General features: G+C 46.1%; 1 protein-coding gene and 1 non-coding gene across 9 annotated transcripts in view; one reads left to right on the top strand and one right to left on the bottom strand.

The window, feature by feature from the left end:
• The first annotated feature begins 1,950 nt into the window (after nucleotides 1–1,950).
• Nucleotides 1,951–20,988, top strand: part of Parl (presenilin associated rhomboid like) — a 31,406-nt gene continuing 12,368 nt past the window's right edge. For 2 of the 8 annotated variants that reach the window (XM_063261125.1, XM_063261126.1), the window contains exons 1-5: nucleotides 1,951–2,144; nucleotides 6,136–6,331; nucleotides 6,816–6,956; nucleotides 9,868–9,916; nucleotides 20,203–20,298. In XM_063261125.1, coding sequence (XP_063117195.1) covers nucleotides 2,020–2,144; nucleotides 6,136–6,331; nucleotides 6,816–6,956; nucleotides 9,868–9,916; nucleotides 20,203–20,298 — 607 coding nt within the window. In that variant the 5' untranslated portion in view covers nucleotides 1,951–2,019. Of the gene's footprint in view, nucleotides 2,145–6,135; nucleotides 6,332–6,815; nucleotides 6,957–9,867; nucleotides 9,917–9,946; nucleotides 9,972–17,583; nucleotides 17,608–20,196; nucleotides 20,299–20,988 lie in introns of those variants that run through there. The other 6 variants (XM_003477049.5, XM_063261124.1, XM_063261128.1 and 3 more) reach the window with 5 other exon arrangements.
• On the bottom strand, nucleotides 13,405–13,508 carry LOC111753655 (U6 spliceosomal RNA). The gene has a single exon (XR_002788443.1). It is a non-coding gene; the product is annotated as a U6 spliceosomal RNA (small nuclear RNA).

The following is a 20,988-nucleotide window of genomic DNA, read 5'->3' as shown; positions in this document are numbered from 1 at the left end:
TACTACTACATAGCGTTACGGTTGCCAGACACAAAACCCTGAGGGTCCTGAGAGCCAGAAAAGATGTGGAGAAACTGGAACGCACATCCACTGCTGCTGGGAAGGCAGAATGGCACAGCCATTTACCAGCTTTCTGGTAAAAGGAAGCAGGACACCGGGCAACACAGCCACCCCGGCCTGGGTAGTGTTACCTAAAGAAATGAAAACACACATTTGCGCATATGCATGTTAATAGGCATCTGTTTCTATGACATTGTTGAAAAATCAAAACTGTAAGAATCAGTGTTGCCAAGGTCTGGAAGTAGGGTTGACTAGAAAGGGATATAAGGTGACTATATATATATATATTTCTTTTAGCTTTTTGAGACAGGGTCTCACTATGCAGTACAGGCTGGCCTTGAGCTCACTGTGTAGCCCAGGCTGGTCTCAAACTCACAACAATCTTCCTGCCTCAGCCTCCCGAGTGCTGAATTTACAAGTGTGCACCACCCCCACCCCCCACCCCCGCTAATGCTCTAGATTTTGACTGTGATGATGATTCCATGAGTGTACGTGTTTATTAAAACACAGCTGCACACTTACAGCCTATTGTGTGTGTGTAGTATGTACATACTTCACACCTCAATAAACTTGACTTTTTTTTTTAATAAACCTGACTTTTAACAACAAATGCTTTATGTTTCCTGGAACGTGGTCAGCACACTCCTAGTGACCCTTGCACACATGGTCTCAACCTACTGATCCCTGGGTGTTCCCCAAACACCCCCCTTTTTCCACAGCCTCCTTCTTGGTCAGTTTGGGTTCTGGCAGGGAATAGAATGCTCATTCTCTACTACTGAGCCTAGAGGAGAGTTTTGGAACAGAGCACACAAGCCAAGAGCATGTGAGCCCAGGAGCAAAGGCACAGGAGATGAGCTCTCACTTTTCCTTCCTCCTCCCTCCCAGCTCCTGTCCTGCCTGTCACTGAACCCAGCTGGAAGCCACAGTGAAAGCGTCCATTCACCAGGCTCAGAAAAATGAGCATCAGAAGGCCTGGGGCAGTGTGAGAGAGTGACCGGAAAGGGTGAGGCCTAGAACATTTGGGTGCATCCCAGTGCCAGCTCCCCCAGGTTCTGGGTGGGCCACACCCACCTGTGCCTTAATGATCTTTCCAGATTTCTCACCCACCGATTATCTTGGGTGCATAATTTTTCCTCCACCAAGATTCTGCCCTTTATCTTCAGCACCAAAGACACTTATTGCAGCCTCTCCCTCACTAGAGTCTTAGGGCTCCATCCCTAGTCCAGCCATCATCCTAGAGACCCCATCTTCTTTGGACAATGCTGTCTATGTCCTGAACTCAGCCTCTGGGCTTCCTCGTCTTCAGGAAGTTCTATTTTCCTTTGTCTTCTCCCATCAGCCCTAGGGCCACCCCTAGGTTTTCTGTTGGCACCTAGAGACCCGTCCACCATCCCTAACCCCAATACTGAGACAGGTTTGATATTTTTCCCTACCTGAAAGCTAACAAGACAGCAGCTCCGCTGGTAGAAAACACAAGACCTGGGGTTCAGAGATGCAGGGTAATGCATTGCAGCAAGGGCACACGCCTGTAATCCCAGCATTGGGGAAGCTGAGGCAGGAGGATGGCTATGAGTTCGAGACTGCCCTGGGTTACAAAGTGAGCCTGAACTGCATGATGAGGCCCTATCTCAAAAGACCAAAAAAAAGAGAAAAAAAGTCACTTTCCCCACACTTCTTCTACTTTAGAGCCTCATATTCCTCATCTGCAAGTGGGGAGAAAGCCTGGCTCCCCTCGCTAGAGGGGTTCAGGTCGGGGCTCCAGGACGTCTGTACAGCTATAGCTGTAGAACCGCCGCCCGCGAGTCACGCATGCGCCCTTTCGCCTGGTCGGGCCTCCACTGGGTCGCACGGGGGCGCTCTAGGCGGCTCCTCTGCGCTCTATGGTGCCTCCTTCGCCCCGGAAGTGGTTCCGCGGCATTGGTGATAGGGTCGGGCCATGGTGGGGCAGAGGTTGGGAAGATGGCGTGGCGAGGCTGGGCACACAGAGGTTGGGGCTGCGGCCAGGCGTGGGCCCTACAGGTGGGCGGCCACATCTGCGAAGAGGTCACCACGGTCCCGGCCCCGCCGCGACTCTTCGGACGCCGGTAATGGTCGTCGTCCTCGGCTTGTCGCCTCTCGGCCCCGGCGCTTCGGCCGCGCATTTTCGGGGCGCTCGGGCTGCGGCTCTTCGCGTCCTTTCCTCACTCGTCGCCAGCCCCTTCCGCTTTTCCTTAGCCTTCGTTCAGTTCTTCCTTCTCAAGGCGCCCCCCTGCGCTGGGCTGGCCGGACTGTGATCGCCCCAGCCGGCCTTGGAGAGCCCGCGCTTTCCTGTCGGGAGGGACCTGACCGGAAAGGGGGACCGGCCTCTTGGGGCGACTTGCGGGCCACCCTCATCATCCTGAGCGGATAGTATTAAACTGTTCTTAAGGGAAACAGTTGCCCCGCTGGTAGAATGGCAGAGTCTAGTAGCCTAATTATAAAGACTGTATTTCGCTGCACCACTCCCTTCGTTAGGGTGCCGAGTACATCATTCTGCCTTTCTTGCAAAGCTTGTGTGTGTGTGTGTGTGTGTGTGTGTGTGTGTGTGTGTGTGTGTGTGTGAGAGAGAGAGAGAGAGAGAGAGAGACGGTCTCAGTATGCAGTTCAGCCTGGCCTTGAGCTCACTTCGTAGCCCATGCTGGTCTCAAACTCGCAAGGATCCTTTTGCCTCCGCCTCCCAGAGTGCTGGGATTACAGGCGTGCGCCTTCACGCCCGGCTTCTTGCAAAGTTTTAAGAAGAGTTTTTCTGTTGAAGAGTTGAGAAAGTGAAACTTGGTTTCTCCATGCTTTGGAGAAACCCTTGCTTGATGTATGAGAAGCTGTATGAAGATCGTGGTGTCTCAGTGTTCGCTGATTTTTCTGTAAGGGTTTTTCTGTAAGGGTTCGGTTCTATATTGAGAGAAATCCTTCAGCGTTCTAAGAATCGGATGTGTGCTGACTTTTAAATTTCACCCAGATCTAAATTTCATTCAGCTTTCCCAGTTCTAACTGGACCTCTTTCTTACTAGGCAGGCACTTGTGCCACTGAGCTAACCCCTTGGTCCTCACTATCCATTTTTTGATGTTGCCTCATTTCTGTTTTCCTAACTTACTTTAGGTGAGTAATTCATCTTTTTATCTTAGATACTCTTCTGAATGGTAGAGCTAAATAACCTAAACCTGTGAAAAGATCACAGGCATTTGCAGTTTGAAACATTATTGTTCTTGAGGTTTATTTTTGCCTCTTAGGAAATTTATGTGCTCCCAGCACTCAAGAGGCAGAGGCAGGAAGGTCCCCTCCAGTTCGAAGCCAGCCTGGGCTACATAATTAGTTCAGAGCAGCCTGCACTAGATCCTGTCTTAAAAAAAAATTAAAAATATGAAAAGCTATCTAAGAAGACTACCTGCCATGTAACAGGTCATGATATAATTATCCTTACACCTGAGAGTGTCCTCCTGTTAGCTTTGATCCCGTGCGTCTAGCAGCTAGAGTCCAGGCTCTTATGTACAAACTGAAGAGCCTTCATCCTGTAGTAAATGAGAAACAGCTGCATTGACTGAAGGTGCCCTGGAGACATGCTCAGGGTCGTGGGAATCAGCCCCTGGGTAACTTCTGTTGGAATTGTTTCTCACCTAATCCTGTAGGATTGAAATGTAGGTAAGACTGTTCTGATTAAAATCTCAGCATCACTAGAAGAGCTGGAAGAGTGGGGAATCACTCAGGAACTAACAGTGTAGGCGTTGTGTGGGACAGGGGTTTGGCCAACTGCTTTCATAAAAGGCCAGACATGAAAGTTGGACCGCGTGTATCTTCTCTAACACCCCCCAAAATGTAAAGACCATTCCTCGACAGAGGATCACATTCACCTTTCAGCCCTTGGTTTGTCAACTCCTGATTTAGGAGCTTTTTAGACATAAAAGCTTAACCTACCCCAGGGACTACGAAGTTACAGTGATGTTAATGTGATTCCCCAGGTGATCTGTATGTAGACTAAGGTTTTCCCCAAAGCTGTGATAAGGCTTGGCCCTGCTTGGACCGGAGAGTCCTTTGAGGAGCCCTTAGATGCTGAAGCCCTGGACTGCTCCTGGAATCTTAATTAATTTGACATGGAGCCAGGGTGTGGTCATTTTAAGAGCACACCAGGCTCTATTCCAGGACCAAGAATCACTGCTGTAAGCTGAGCTTTTAGAATTTCACCTGCCTCTACCACAGCTGGTCCATCGATTAAAAATCATGGCACGGTGTTGTCACTCCTGCGGCATCGAAGTGCATTTCTCTATTTGAAGCTGGCTGGCCCAGTCATGTGTGGCAGAAGAAGCATTGAGGAAGGTCCAAAGTCATTCCAGTGTTGAGAGACCTTGCGGTTTTTGTCCCCTGGAGCTCCGTCCCTTGTGTGTGGTAGCCCCTGCTAGACTGCTACATGCTGGGAGGCCACATGCAGAGATGCAGCGGGCACCCAGGCTCCAGACAGGGGACGCTGCCCTCTTTAGCTCTCTAGTTCCTGTTCTCTAGTCCAGTAGGTGACTGGCTGCACCAGTGCCCCAGGTGAGAGCAGCAGGACTGCCTAGCTGAGGGCAGCTGCCCTACGCAATCACCAGAAGCAGTGAGGTATGGCTTTAAGCCAGTGTGTTTGAGAATCGTTTGAAAACACGGCATTGAGCAGCTGAGGAAGTCTCTACCAAACCAAACCCAGGTCTGCGAAGCTCAGACTAGTGCTGCTTCTACTTCCCCTTGCTAGCGAACCTGGCCCCTCGGACCTTACTGATCGCAGTTTTGAAGTCAAGTATCGTGCTGTGTGTCCGATTGGCACCTGATTACATCTGGAACCTTAACCACAAAGAGGCTTAGGAAATAATTTTTGGCTTTGCAATCCCCGTGCTGTGTGAATACCAGATTCTGTCCATCAAATTCCATATGCACAACTGTAATTTTATATGTGTGCACCAGGACACACTTAAATGCATGTATACTGCATCCATTATGTTCTAACATAACCCTGAGTTCAGCTTGTTTAGCATGCTTGATATCCTCAGGTCTCTGCTTATTGCTAAGGAAACTGTCGAGGTAAAGAATCAAAGCTAATGGCCTCACTTAGCTTGAAGTCCGGATTCTCAACTGAGTATGTTTGTGTTTCTTTTCAAACATTGTGCTTCAGATTGTTAAGTGAATCGATGAGATGCCAAGGTTGGAGTTTTTAATTAGAATTGGAGTCTTTAGAGGTTGGGCGTGGTGGCACATGCCTGTGACCCTAGCACTGGGGAGGCTGAGGCAGGAGGACTGGTATGAGTTTGAGGCCAACCTGAACTATAAAATAGGAGGACCTTGCCTCAAAAAAAGGGGAAGGGCCTGGGGATTTAGCTCAATGGCATAAGCACCTGTCTTGCAAGCGCGTAGTTGTAAGTTCGATCCTCGATAGCGGGGTGGGGGGCAGTGTGTGTGGGGGCTTTGCACATATTTGGTAGTAAAGGTATAGAAGAAAACTTTCAGTTGAAATTGGAGCTGAATACAGTTTGTAGTTTCCCGGAAGCTGGGAATGGGAGAGGTGATCAGTAGTGTCAGGAGTGCTGAGGCTACGCTTTGCACTCAGCAAAACATCTCACTAGTGTATTTGTTGGCTGTTCCCCAAACTGAATTGGCATGAGGTAAGAGGAACTCATCAATTTACAATGGTCATTCTTGTTTGAATTTGGAATAACTGAAAGGATAATATATTGAAATGCCTGTTCTGGAACTTGATCAGACTTCAAAGTGAAGCCATTCTATACTGATTAAAACCGACAGCTGAAGAGTTCTCTTGCTGTTTACAAGATGGCAGAGTCTTTCTGTAGAATAGATACAAATTGTTCTGTTGATTGGTACATGAATAGCCCCAACTAGCACCCTCTTGGGGGCTGTAGTCCTGGCTCATCTTTTCTAGAAAGGTTAAATGCCGGGAGTGAATCCTGCCTGGGTTAGGAGTCCTGGCGCTCGCTGGACTACAGAGAATGAACAGTGAGGAAACCTGCCGGCTGGAGGCTCGCGGAGGCCAATGTTTGCAAGATGCCACCGTGTTTCTGACCCAGTATTTTCCCTCACAGGTTTAACTTCTTTATTCAGCAAAAATGCGGATTCAGAAAAGCACCCAGGAAGATTGAATCTCGAAGATCAGACACAGGGTTGAGTGGTGGAGCCCACAAGAGAAGTGCTTTGATTCCTCCCGTGGAAGAGACGGTCTTAGAACCTTCTCCCTATCCCATAAGGACTCTGCTGAAACCTTTTGTTTTCACTGTTGGGGTAAGAGTTCGTGGTGCCAGAAGTTACCCAGCTCACTGCCAGTGCAGTGGTGAGGTTCTGTGTCCCGCTTGGGCCCCATCAGAGCAGGAGTGGGTGAGGGTGAGGAGCAGAAGGCTCCACACAGCTGGGCTCGTGGATTCTATTTTCAGAATGAACTTAATAATCGCTTTTAGATGCTGGCCTGCTTACCTGAGCAATAGAGAAGAAATTATGGGCTTTCAATTTGCCACAGTGTTTGAAGTGATACTGATTAAGTATTTTGAATTTTGTCTGGGGATTTGTTGCTGGAAGCAGGCCTCAGGGTGCTCTAAAGTTAATAAAATGGAAAACAGTAAAATGTTCTTGGCACCTAGTAGGTTTTACTGTGTCAGGTGTATCTTCTGTTGGTTGTGAAAAGTAATAAAAATGAAATAATGTCCTTGGAAATACATGTAGATCTACTTCCCTATGAGGGCTGTTGTGTAATATTTTTAATTTCATATAGTTTACAGGCTGTGCATTTGGATCAGCTGCCATTTGGCAATACGAATCGCTGAAATCCAGGGTCCAGAGTTACTTTGATGGGGTAAAGGCTGATTGGTTGGATAGCATAAGACCACAAAAGAAAGGAGACCTCAGAAAGGAGGTAAGGATCAACATCTTTTCTTTGTTCTAACTAGTTGCAATTTTTTTTTTTTTAATACTGGGGCTCGAACTCAAGACCTTGTGCTTGCCAGGCAGGTGCTTACCCCACTGAGCTAAATCCCTGCCCCTGGAATCATAGTGTTTGAAGTCTGGTTGTAAAGTATTTTAGTTAACGGCAATGTTCCATCCACCGATGTGAAGTCAGTGCCCTTAACACTGTCAGTCTCACTATGGTGAGTGTTTACTAATGTGCTGGCCGTCTGGAAGTGTCATGCTTGGCAGTGTCCCCAGAATTTGGTTGTGACCCCCAGGCATCATAGTGGCCACAGATTATTGCCAAAAATGAAAGCTTTGGGCCCCACTGCAGTTTAAAGGCTGTCTTCTCTGGAACTCTCCTCCTGGAGTAGAGTATGTACCACAATCCCTGCAGGCATTTTTAAAAACACAGCCTTAGGGGCTGGGGATTTAGCTCAGCGGCATAAGTGCCTGCCTTGCAAGCAGGCAGTCGTGAGTTCGATCCCCGGTACCGATAAAAAGGAAACAGACAAAAAAAAACAAAAACAAAAACAAAAAAACGCAGCCTTGCAGTTTGCGGGATTTTTCAAGCTGCTCAGCAGCGCAGTGTCCCAGATGCAAGGTAGATCTCTGTGATCGAGCGTGTCTGGCGGTGCCCGCAAGGGGTGCGGGTGCAGGGCAGGAGCACAAACATAGAGCGCACAGGTCTTGCACCTTCAATATAGCCATGGCCCTTTTTCCTTTTATCTAAAAAGTTTTTAAAAGTTTCCTTCTAGATAAAGCATATAAATACTTATTTTACGTCCCAATATTTATTGAGTGCTCAGGCCATTTGTCAGTATGTTTCCAGCACCATTTGGTTTTCAGACACCTTTTTTTGTTTTGGTTTGGTTTGGGTTTTGTTTTTTTTTTTTGAGATGGGGCCTCACTGTGTAGTCCAGGCTGGCCTGGAAGTTACAGCGAGCTTCTGCCTCAGCCTCCTGAGTGCTAGGATTGCAGGCCTGTGCCACCTTGCATAACCCTCACACACCTTTTCTTAGATGACACACTGCCCAGCAAGTTTGGAGAGAGGTCGATGTTCTTATTCTTCCCTTCTTAAGAACAGTTCAGTCCTGGTCAGCAAGGCCCTGAGAAGGAAGCCGGGCTTCTGTTTTTACTAGTGACAGTTTGAGTTCCTACATGGAGGAGCTCGGGGAGCAAGTACCTTGTGCAGGAGAGGCTGATGGCAGGAGAACAGTGGGTAATGTTTACCTGTGAAGCAGTACCTAGCAGATTTCTAGTTGCTACTGTGTATCAGATGATAGTAAAGCCAGCCACTTCCCTAATCCTGGATCCCTTTGAAAGTTATGAGTTTCTACACATCTCTGTACTGAGAACTTTTAACGCCCAAAGGTACCCAAGTGGTTCTTTAGGATAAGAAAAACAGAGACATAAGCAGTGTATATAATCTTTTTTCCTCCCAGTTCTGGAGTTTGAACCCAGGGAGTACTTCATTTATTTGTTTGTTTGTTTATTGAGGCAGGGTCTTGCTTTGTCATCCAGGCTGGCCTTGAACTCAAAGGGATCCTCCGGCCTCAGCCTCCAAAATGCTGGGATTATAGCATGTGCCACCATAATCAGTTTATTTTATTCTTATTTTGAGACAGATTCTTGTTAAATTGCCCAGGCTGGTCTAGGACTTGTGCTCCTCCTCCCTTCGCTGCCTGAGTAGCTGATGTTACGTGTGCTTTATAGTACCCAGCTTCAAAGACAAACTTTTTAAAAAATAATGCACAAACAGTAGGTTATAATAGTCTCTGCACTTTAAAGACAATTGAAACAGTATGTAAATATAATGTGGGAAATGAAAATCCTACCCAGATGTGGTGGTGTGTACTTGTATGCTCAGCTGTTTAGGAGGCTGAGGCAGGAGAACAGCTTGAGTGTGAGGCCAGCCTCAGCAGCAAAGTGAGATTCTGTCTTGACAAAAAAGAAAAAAGAAAAAGAAAGAAAGAAAGAGAAAATGAAAGCCCTGGGAATCCCATTCATACCACTATGTGGACACTGAGGAAGGTCTGGGAGCTCACACACAAAAGTGTAGATACGGAATTGCATACACACTGTTCTGTACATTTTTTAACCTTGAATTTTAACAAAGCCTGGTTCAATATCTCAATTTTATATATATATATGTATATATATTCTTTTTGAGGGGCCAGTACTGGAGGGGCACTTTACACTGAGCTATGTCTCTGGCTTGTTTTATTTTTTGTGTTTAGACAGGGTCTCGCTGAGTCCTGGGTGGCCTTGGACATGTCCTCTTCTAGCCTCCTGAGTGCTAGCAGTGCAGGCTTCTTTTACCATGCCTGATTCAGAATTCTTTTTTTTTTTTTTTTTTAAATTTAAATCTTTAATCATGGAAGATTTCAAACAGATGTAGACTTAGCGAGAATCGTATAGATGAGCTGCTGTCGTCCAGCTACAGGGTGGCGGTTGGGAATAACTGAAGTGATGGCCAGCAGGAGCCCCCTCCTCCTCACAGCATTACCGTTACGCAGGCCCTGGGCTTTTTTCAGAAAAATTTCAGTTTAAATCTCCGAACACTTAGAGTTCTCAGTGTCTTTGTGAAGCCCAGTACCATTATATCTAAAAATAGATGAGTATACAATATTCTGTGAATTTTGTTCTGCTTCAGTTTTGAGACAGGGCCTCTCCATGTGGCCCAGGCCAGTTCTGAGCTCCTGTAGCACACATACCTTTTCCAAGCGCCCACACACTTGCTGTGTTTATTGGTCTCCAGCGGTTTTGTTTGAGGTTGAGGAATTGCACTTTTATACACGGCGTTTTCCTTCTGGGTTTTCGTTTTCACGCCCTGAAGTGTTTCGCATGTGGTGACACCAGCTTTCCTTCTATTATAGATTAACAAGTGGTGGAATAACCTAAGTGATGGCCAGCGGACTGTGACAGGTTTGTGTTAGCTTACACGTTTAGCCATTCAAAGGAAGAGAAATCAAACCAAAAGGTACAGTATGTCACAGGCAACGGCTTCCCTGCGCTCCTCAGTGGTAGAAGATGGAGACAGTGTCTGTACCGATGGGCTAATGTTTCAGCAGGAAAAGTGAAGCCTGAAGGTGTCAGGATTTTAGGGATATTTCTCCTCCGGTTTCATCCAGTGTAATACTGACCAGATGGTCAGTTTGTTGTAGAATCTTGCCAATTAGCTCCTGAGTAATTTTATTTGTTTGTTTTTGCTTTTTTGAAACAGGGTCTCACTGTGTAGTCCAGGCTAGCCTTAATCTCACTATGTATCCCAGGCTGGCCTCAAATTTACTGCAGTCCTCCTGCCTCGGCCTCCAGGTGTTGGGATTACAGGCATGTGCACACAATGCCTGGCTAACTCTAGTAATTTTTACTTTATTATTAAAGTTGCTAAAGGAAACTCTGACTCTGCACAGGTTACTTTATATACATTGTTCCCCAGGGTTGCTTAAAGGGTAGTTGTCTCCCTTTGCATAGATAAACTTTCAGAGAAAGAATTTTTTTTCTTTTTGTCTTTTTGAGACAGTTTCACTATTCAATTCAGGTTGGCATTGAACTCACTTTGTAGCCAAAGCTGGCCTCCAACGTCTAGCAATCCTCTTGCCTCAGCCTCCCAAGTGCTGGGATTGCAAGCATGAGCCACCATGCCCAGGGAAAGCAAGAAATTTTTGAAAATCAGACTGCTAGTAAGTAGTAGGGTTCAGATTTAAAACTGAGGCCTCTCTCAAAAGCCAGTTTTCTGGCTCTTCTACCATACTATTTATAAGATCCTCTTTAAGCAGTCCATGGCATCATGATTGTTTTTATTCTTTGTAAATTTTTATGGAAAGAGTTTGGGCTCTTTAACATTTGTACAGTGTCTTGATGGGGTTATTTGAGAAGGGTGGGAAAGTGTATTTGTAAATCCTTTAAATTTTGTAGGGAAAGATATTTCTAGAAAATGGGTATTTCTCACACAAGATTAGATTGATGTGCTTTTAAGTGCCTGTACCTAAGTGGAGAAAGAATGTTCTTTTTTCTTTATTCGCACTGTGCCCTCTGTCTGCAAGGCGTAATTTTTCTCATCTTTTTAGAATCCGATGGGCTTTCAAGCTTATAGTTAGTGTTGCTTCCCTCTGATTTTCTGATCAGTGCCTCACACACCTGCTGTCCCAAGGACAGTGCTGAGACTCGGTTTTCTTTCGTGTCTGGTACGGAGCTTGCACGGAGAAGGAGCCTCAGTTAGAATCTGCTGAGTGATTGTTTGGTGAGATCTCGGACCAATAAGTCAAATTTTTTCTAATCGTGTTGCCTCAGCCGCAACAGTAGGACTGATATCTCTGTCAGGCACATCTGTTTCCACCAAGGCCATGTGTTTTGTTTGTGCTGAAAGCAACCAACACTGATAGCATTTCCTTAGGGTAACACAGCTGTAAGTGTTTTCTGCCATTTAACGTGAAGGCCAGGCTCAGAATTTAAAGGCTTTTCTCCTGCCAGTAAATACTTCATTCAAAAAAGTCATTTGGAATATAATTTTACTCCTTAGACTATTTTACTCCTTTGCTCAGAATTTTACTCCTTAGAATTTTTAAAAACTCAAAACAGTAGAGAATGAATTGTGGTCTAACTAGCACCTTGAAGGGGACAGTGTTTGGGATGCCATCATGTGATCATGTGATGTCACGACATTGCCTGAGGGACTTCACAACTGGGGAGGTACTTCTAGGCAGTTCAGTGTCACCTAGGCCTCTGGTAGTGGCTATTCTAACTCCGCAGTGTTGGTTAGTGACCGAAGCTCTGAGAATCGCAGGGAAGAGCGGGGCTCCTTGCACAGGTCCCGTGGAGCCCTGCTTGCCTGGCTTAGCTTTCCCTGTTGCCGTTCTTAGACTGACACTGTTTCAGGGTGGCCCTGGAGAGGTTCAAAGCCCTGTGAGACTGGAGCTGTGCTCTGTGCTTTCCTTGGTAGCATTTGCACCTGGACAGCGGGGATGAGAAAGCTCTAAGAGATTAAAAACCTCTGCTGAAAACCAAGCCCTTCAAGGTACTGGGGTCTTGAATTTTGAACAGCAGGAGTCTAGGTAGTGCTAAGTTCAGGTAGTGGAGCCTTTTACTCAAGTGTCTGGTTCCTGAGTCTCAGAGACCCATGTGTCCAACTTCAATCATACTTTTTTTGACACTTTTTATTAATGCATACTGGTTATACAAATGAATGCGGTTCACCCTGGTGGATTTGTACACCACATAATATACTTAATTATTTTTATCCTGTTCTCTCTCCAGCTTAACGTGGTTTTTTTGGAGGGGGCCTTGGCTGTGTATAATATGTTTTGATCGAATTCATTCCTCCTCTTACCTGCTCACCCATCTCTCCCTAGTTCCGGATAAGAACTGCGGGACACCTGCAGTTTATTTAGTCATGGTGAGGTCTCTTGAGGTGGAAAACCTCCCTTCTTTACAGCTGATGGCAATGTTCAATTGTTGGATTTCAGTCTGTCCTTGAGAATTAAAATTTTATAGGTGTAGTAAAAAACTAGTTTTAATTCTTTTTTGTTGTCATGGTTATTTAATTTTGGCATTTTTTGTTGGTTTTGTTACACAGAAATATGTCCCTCAATTTCCAATAGCTCAGAGGAGTGGTAAGCTTCCATGGTGCTCAGGATAAAGAGGGCATAACGTAGAGTTCTCCAGGGTTAGACTCGTGTTTATGCTCTGGTGTTTCAGCTGGTTTCCTGTCCTGCAGTGACCAAAGGCTTTGAAACCTGCCCCCGATGTCCAGGCGGCCCTCGAGGGGGAGGGTTTTCTCTCGAATTCTAGCTGTGCAGGGTGGCTCTGAGGGTCTGGCCGGGCTTCCTGGTAGCTCAGCAGAATGCACACTTGAGCCCATTGATTAAAGCCGAGAGGAAAGAACCAGCAAAAGCACTGTTTCTGGTGTGGAGAATGCAGGGTAATCTCAGACACACTACCCAGTTCTTCTGCTGCCATCTGCCCGTCTCTAATGTCTGTTTATTTTCTTTGCTATTCTGTTTCCAGGCTTTTTATTCCCCCTTGTTTTTCAGTTTTCTCTTCCCTTTGCTTGTCCAAGGTTTTGAGCTCCCAGTCTAAAAATCTCCTTTTCTCTGGGGTTCTTGGTAAGGGAATATTTCCCTTGACCTGCTAGTTCATGGTCACCTCTTTCATTTTTTGGGAGGACAGGGCCTTTCTCTGTAGACCAGGCTGGCCTTGAACCCGCAGTGAGCCTCCTGCCTCAGCCTCCCAAATGCTAGGTTGACAGGTGTGCACCAGCAGCCTGGTTCATGTTCACTTTTTGTTTTATTTTATTTTACTTTATTTACAGAGAAAAGTAAAACAAAATTTCAAAACAATAACAATAGTTAATACATTCATTGCATATTATTATCTTCAAAATAGTCACTTAGAGTAGAGGAAATGGACATAAAATAGATGTGGAAGGCTTCACAGATTTGTGTGTCGTCCTTGCACAGGGACCGTGCTAATCTCTGGATTGTTCCAGCTTTAGTATATGCACTGCCAGAGCGAGCACTAATGTTCACCCTTTAATCAGGCACTTTTCTGTAACTCCTGTGGGGAAAGAAGAGCAAAAGTAGTGCCTGAGTGCAACTGAGGTTGCTAGTACTAAGCTAGGTGTGTTGCACACTTGTGTACAGTGACATTGTTCCTGATCAGGGTACACACAGTAGTGCCGTTATTGTTCAGCAGGGAGTAGCCCAGGTTAAGTAACAGGCTGAGATCACATGGCTAGAAAGGTGTGGAGACGAGAATCAAGTGTACTTTGTAGTCCCGGTCACACTCTGCTACGGCAGACCTCTACCAGTTACCGTACCGCCCCTCCGGTCCCAAGTGTCCCTGCTGATTCATAGCCCAGACTGTCCAACCCCCAGGTTGGCACCCAGGGGAGAGAGGGAGCCCTTTATGACTTCCTAAGTTAGACTTCGTCATTGTAAAATGAAGAATGTGCATAGTAACCAATGAAAACAGTAGTAAAGGACACAGTGATGCAGATCTTCCTCCAATGTCCAGTTCCACAGTTCACTGCTGCTTCGCATGTGTATTCTCCCGAAGCACCTTTTAATAGGCGTTTATATCTGCCCATCTGCAATTTAAAACCAAGGGCTCATGTAGTATATTTTCTGTACTTCAATTTTCCTGGTTTACGTAATATTTTAACAAACATTTCATTTCAGTACTTACTTGTCTGTTGCATTTTTTAATACTTTATTGAAGTGTTGCATAGAGGGAATGCACAAATCAGATGTACAACTCAGCTGATCTGTACAAACTGAGCACATCCATGAAACCAGCAGCCAAATGAAGAAGTGGAAATTATATCCTAGCCTTTCTCTTTTTAATGGCACTGTAGTTTTCCTCATGAATGAATATTCAAAAAACATTCTCTTTGTGAATTTAGGTTATTTCAGTCTTTTGCTTCCATAAATAATACTGCAGCGAATATCCCTATGTATTGACCTTTGCATAGTTGTGCAAATATATTTTTAGGCTAAGTTACTGAAAAATAGTATTACTGAATCATGGTGTTCAGTATATACATTTGTTTTGTATATTAAAAGAAGTATACCAATTTAAACATCTTCCAATAAGTATAGAGTTTAATTTCCAAGATCTTCTCAGAGGGGAGGTTAGAGACCCTCATCTTCCAACAATGTGTAGGTTGTGTATAGCTTAACTTGAAAAGTTGTTTCTTGCTAAGGTCCTTGCCTCTCTTAATTTAATTTTTCGCACATTAGTTTCTGTTTTCCCCTATTAGTTAGGAACTTTGTCTCTGTCCCAGTGGGCAGACGGAGGGGGAACAGTCTGGGTTTCCTCCGATTCTGTGGTTGTGGCCTACGTCGTAACTAGTTCCCTGGGTGCTACCTAGGAGGAGAGGTAGCTGCAGAGATTGCCCACAGGTGACCCCTGCACCTGCCTGTGTCCCACCCACCAAGGCGGGGACGGTGGGTTCAGCTTGGCTGGCGTGGCGCCTGTTCTTGTCCCTTCCTGTCTTTATTCTGCTGTTTAAGTATACAGTTTAGTGGGTTTTGCTCTATTCACAAGGTTGTGCATCTGTCTAACCCCAAAATACTGTCATCAGCCCAAAAGAAACCTGTGCCCATTAGCAGCCACTCCCTGCCCCCCCCCCCCAGCCCTCGGCAGCCACTCATCTTTCTTTTTCTGTGGATTTATGTATTCTGGGTAAGTGGAATCACGCAGGAGGCATCCTTTTGTGTCTGCTTCTTCCACTTAGCCTAATGATTTTAAGGTTCATCCGTGCTATATCTTGTTTCAGTTCAGTCATCTCTTGAATTCCACTGGGCATTGGTTCTGGGTTCAAGGAAAGTAGTCCAATTCAAAGTCACAAAGATTTATATCTAAATCTTTTTCTTTAGAGTTATACCCAAATCTAAATTTTTGCACTGGGAATCGAACTCAGGACCTCGTATTTGCCAGGCAGGCACTATGCTACTGAGCTATGTCACAGGCCTTAAATCTTTTCCTTAAAAAGAGTTTAAAATTTTCACTCTTATATTCAGGCCTTTGATTCATTTTGAACCATATAAATACATACACTGGACTTCTGTCCCATACATTTGGTATGGTAGAGGTCCAGACTCATTCTTTTGCTGTGAATATCCACTTGACTTGCACCATCTTTTGAAAAGTGTTAATTCCCCACTGAATTGTCTTTCACCCGAACACTAGTCCAAAATCAGTGGAGGCAGGCATGGTAGAACATACATGTAATAAATACTAACTGCTTGGGAAGTTCAGACATGAAGATCACAAGCTTAAGAGCTGCCTGGGCTACTGAATAAGACCTTGTATCAAAAAAAAAAGCAGGGGGGCTGGGGATTTAGCTCAGCGGCATAAGTACCTGCCTTGCAAGCAGGCGGTCGTGAGTTCGATCCCCAGTACCGATAAAAAGGAAAAAGACAAAAAAAAAAAAGGCTTGGAGATGAAACTCAGTGATAGAGAACTTGCCTTGCATGCGTGAGACCCTGGATCTTTCTTTTCTTTTCATTTTTTGATACCAGGAATTGAACACACAACCTTGCATTTGCCAGGCGGGCGCTGTGCTGCTGAGCTGTATCCAGTCCAAGGCCCTGGGTTTTATCCCTAGTACCACACATACACACAAGACACAGTTGACCCTAATTGTGTGTATTTCTGGATCCAGCTCTGTTTCATTGATCTGTGTGCCCTTGTACCTGAGCACACTGTCTTGATTACTGTAGGTTTGTGGTGTAAGTTTTGAAGCAGAATTATGAGTCTCTTTAATTTCATTAGTATGTATTGTGACATTGATTGACGTTCATATGTGAACCAAGCTTGTGTTCTTGTAGTGAGTTCCATCTGGTCATGATTTATAATCCTTTATAAGCTGCTGGGCCTGTTTTACTAACATTTTCTCTAGAATTTTGGTACCTTTGGCATTCATAAAGCAGTGTTAGTTCTCTTGTGATTTCTTCAGCTGATGTTGATACTACAGTAAGGCTGCTTAGACTGAATTGGGACATGTTCCTCCCTCTTTCTGTTTTAGGAGAGTTTAAGAATGATTGGTGTTGATTCATCTTTATTTTTGGTATTCACCAGCTATAAGGTGAATAGTATTCTCTCCAAAACTCCTGTCCACTGGAGCCACAGAACATTCCCTTATTTGAAATAGGGTCTTTCCAGATACAGTGATCACAATATGATCATTCTACACTGTGGGAGGACTTGGGCCAGTCACTTGTCCTCCTAGGACGAGGAAAGGACAAAGAAAGACACAGAAAAGGCCTCAGGCACAGATGGCCGCGGAGGCATGAAACAGTTGGCATGAGGCAGCTACAGGGCAGGCAACACCAGGAGTCATCAGGAGCCCCCAGAATCCAGGAGGAGAGAAGCATTTGTCCCCAGTGCTTGGGGAGGAGGCCAGCCTTGGCAGCACCTCGCTCCAGGCCTCCAACCTTGGGGAGTGGTAAGGGAACCAGCAAGTTCGAGGGAGTTCATCATGGCAGGCCTAGGAAAGAGCCCTGGGGAAGCCATGCAGTTCTCAACTGTGCTTTGCAGAAAGTTTCTTGGTCATGATTCAGTCTCTTTGCTCTTGAGCTATTTCAATTTTCTGTTTCTGTCTTTCTTTTTGAGACAGGGTCTTACTATGCAGTTCAGGCTGGCCTTGAGCTCATTTTGTAGCTGAGGCTGGTCTCAAACTTGCAGAGTTCTCCTGTCTCAGCCTCCCAAATGCTGGGGTTACAGGAGTGTGTCACCACGCCTGGCTTAGATTTTCTGTTGCTCTTTGAGTAGGTGTCAGTAGTTTGTGTCTTCTTAGGAGTTTTTTTAGTTTCACCTAGTTTTTGTTGTTGTTGTTGTTTATTGGTGTACAATTACAGTGTCATGGTTTATGTTGTGTCCCCCAGGCCTCATGAGTTTGCATTGTTCATTTGTGATGGTTCATTGTATAGTGCTTAGACTGATGGTGTCAGTGCTCCACCCACATAGGGGTGGAGCCAGGATGTGATGTAATGGCAGGAAGAAGGTGTGTCTGTCTCTTTGCTAGTTCCTGTTTGCAGCAGCCATGAACTGCAGCCCAGCCATGCCCGCCTGTCTTGGAGACAACTGAGTGTGGACTGAAACCTCCAAAAGCTGTAAGAAATAAACCTTTCCTTTCCCAACTTGGGCATCAGGTATTTTGTCTCAGCGACGAGTGAAAAGTAACTAAGACATACAGTATTCCGTGAAAATCTTCCTGCCCTCTGCTGTTGGTAAGCTCAGGGCTCCACACATTCTGCCACTGAGCTGCTCCTCCTAGCCCCTGTGATCCTCATCTCTCTGCTCTCATTCCTGATTTTAGTCATTGGGATTTTAGTTACTTAAGTCTCTGTTCGAACTGAAAAGTTTGTCAGTTTTTGAGTGTTATCTTGGAGAATCAAGTTGGGTTCACTGATTTTCTATTCTCCTCATCTTGTTTTGCCTCTGGTCACAGTTTTTGTCTTAAAGTCTGTTTTATTATATGGCATTCTGGATCCTAGGAGTATACTGGAGGTTTTCCAAGCTGATACAGAAATCTTACTCTTCTGCTCTTCCTTTTAAGATTTTTGAGTTGTTAGTCTCTTATTTGCCACAAACGTTACTCAGCAACTCAGGCAAACTTGAACTTAAAACCTTACCCGTAATTGTTTCTGACCAATGTCTTTTGGGAAAAGGAGTTTTATATGTGCAGAATTCAGTCAGGCGTCTCTTTTTGGTAGCAGGAATAGAGCTCAGGACTTCGCGCTGCCAGGTAGGCGCTGTCTCGTCCCCAGCCCAGGCAGGTAAATACAGACCTGGCCTGGTGAGCCGCTCTGCCAGGCCCCAGTACACGACCTTCCCGCTTCCTCGGGCCATCAGGCTGCACTGGGGACCCCTCCGGCCGCGGAGGGGGTGGAACGGGCATAGGTAAGCGCCGGGTGGCTGTGACCCGGGTCGCCCTGTTCCCCCTCCCCCCAAGCCTCTGCATAGTGCCCAGGATATGGGAACGCTGCTTCTGACGGTTTCTGTCTCAGTTTGTGTGGACGTCGTCCTGTGCTCACGCATGGCAGAGTGGGCACCAGGCCTGTCGGAGGAGGAGGGGTCACCGGGTCCACAGGGAGCATCCCGAGCTCAAGGGGCGGGGCCAGGCCGCTCAGCTGCTGCCCAGTGGCTCCTCTTGTGCCCGCATCCTGACCAGAGCGTGTGCGCATGTGCACTGCCGGGTTAGTTCCGGCTCGGCCCTTGGCACGCGCGGGGGCATCTCGCTCACCTTACAGCCGAGGAGCTGACCTGGAGCACGGAGAGCCACCGTCCCAGAGCTCCCGAGAGGCCTGCTGAGGGTCGAGGCTTTTCGGAGCTGTGCTCTGCCTGTCCCCCTCGCTCCTTCCCCCGCCCCATCCTCACATGGCTGCTGCAGGAAGCCGTGTTTTCCGACTCCTGGCCGCAGCCATTCCCGGGAGCTTTTCCTGAAGAGGAAACAGACTGCGAGGCCAGGCCGCTCGCAGGGCTTCGGGCTTTCTGTCCTCGGAAGTTCGTTTGTGCATCAGTGAAGTAATCCACCAACGAAGCCAAGCGGGCCGGAAGAGTCCAGTCCAGCTGCTCCCGCATTCCTGCCTCCCGCTGCCAGGCAGGGGCCCCCTTTCCTCTGCTGTCCCCTCTGCCGCGCCGTTTCCGTCGTGGAGCCTACCAGCTGTGGCCTGAGACCTTTAACAGCCGCTTGACCCCGATCCCATCCGGAACAGGCAGTGTAACAGTTCCCAAAAAGGCCTTGTGCATTTGGCTGGAGCGGTGGCAGGGTCAGCCCTTCTAGCCCCCGCCCGCAGTGTGCTCTGCAGTGCTGTGGTCCCGAGGTGCACGTGCTGTCCCTGGTTTAAGGAAGTAGCCTTCGGGTCGCTGAGCGGCCAGGGTTGGGCTGCCGTCGGAAGTGCTGCCTGCCTGTTGCCCAGAGAGGGAGGAGGACCGAGTCAGCGACTGTACCGGGCACTGTTTAAGGTCCTGTGATTCGGCAAGTAGAAGTGGGCCTGCTGTATGCAGGGAGTGTGGCCACTCGAACGTTAGTGGTTTTTTTTTTTTTTTTTTTAAAGTTTACAGTTTTTAAGAATAACAAGTATTTTTTTTCCTAAAGGGTGACTAGTTCTGAAATTAAATCTACTCAATTTTCTGATAGTTCTTGCAGCATGAACTCTTACAGACAAATGATAGCCAGCCACTCAACTCCCACATGTGAACATTTTAAAGATACTCCGGATTTAAATCTGTCAAATGAGTATTTTTCTCAGACACACTGACCTTCACTTACACAAAAGAGCCATCATTTCCATGAGCCATTTGGAAATTATAGAAGCTTACCGTCCCTGCAGAAAGACGTAATGTTAGCTTTTCTACTCATGGCCAAAGAACCTGATTCCTTGCCCCTGTCTCTAGGTTGGCTGTTGTTGAACAGTAGCTTTGGATCTAGTTATTGAGAAGGGTAAACTGTTGTGAAGACATAAAATAAGTCAATCTGGGTGCAGGAAGTGAGCCGCTAGGGCATTAGCAGTTCCCGGAATCCTGACTTCATCAGCCTGTGACAGTTTTGATACTGAAAGGCACGGAATTCACTGATTTCCTTAGCTCTCTGCACCCCCTTTCCCAGAAGTAGTAGTACTCTCGCGGAATTGTAGTAGAAATTTGTATTCAGATGGTGGTTGCTGCACAGCAGATTTTCTTATTTTTAAACCTTTATTTCACAGGTATCATAACTGCAAATGTTCTTGTATTCTGTTTATGGAGAGTTCCTTCTCTGCAGCGGACAATGATCAGATATTTTACATCCAATCCAGCCTCAAGTAAGTCACTTCTTTTTTTTTTTTTTTTAAGTCACTTCTGATTTAAATCGCTGTGTGTGGTTGTGAGGTAGAGATAATGTGAAAGAAATACACTTTGCTAATTGAATTACAAAAAAAGGTGTTACTTGTCAGTACTACAAGTGAAATCTGGAGGGTAGACTGCAAGTTCCTTATGGGCAGGGACTTTGACTGTTGTGTTACCTTGCATAGGTGTCTAAATAATTTTTAATGAATTAAGATTTGCATTTGCTTACAAAGGTGTTGTTTTTGTTTTGCAGATAGTATTATACAGCTTTTGTTTTGTTTTTGTCTCTGAGACAGGGTCTTACTATGCAGTTAAGGCTGGCCTTGAGCTCACTTTGTAGCCTAGGCTGGTCTTGAACTTGCCACGATCTTCCTGCTTCAGCCTCCCGAGTGTGGAGATTACAGATGTGCACCACCATGCCCAGCTGATACACAGTTTTATAATTGAAACAATTTACTCTCTGTCTCACTTTTGCCATAAATAAGGACAAGTTGCTTTCAATGAGTTGAGAATTTTCATTGGCTTCTAAGTAGCAGTGAAGATTTAAGAAAGCTTTTTATCACTTTGAAAAATGCTCTCTTGGGGCCGGGGATTTAGCTCAGTGGCAGAAGTGCCTGTCTGGCAAGTGTGAGGTCATGAGTTCGATCCCTGGTACCAAAAAAAAA

This window comes from Cavia porcellus, unplaced genomic scaffold, assembly GCF_034190915.1.
Source record: "Cavia porcellus strain 051 isolate PalLab524CR breed Dunkin Hartley unplaced genomic scaffold, mCavPor4.1 scaffold_14, whole genome shotgun sequence".
NCBI classification, from domain to species: Eukaryota; Metazoa; Chordata; class Mammalia; order Rodentia; family Caviidae; genus Cavia; species Cavia porcellus.
This window is presented reverse-complemented; position numbering and strand designations above follow the sequence as displayed.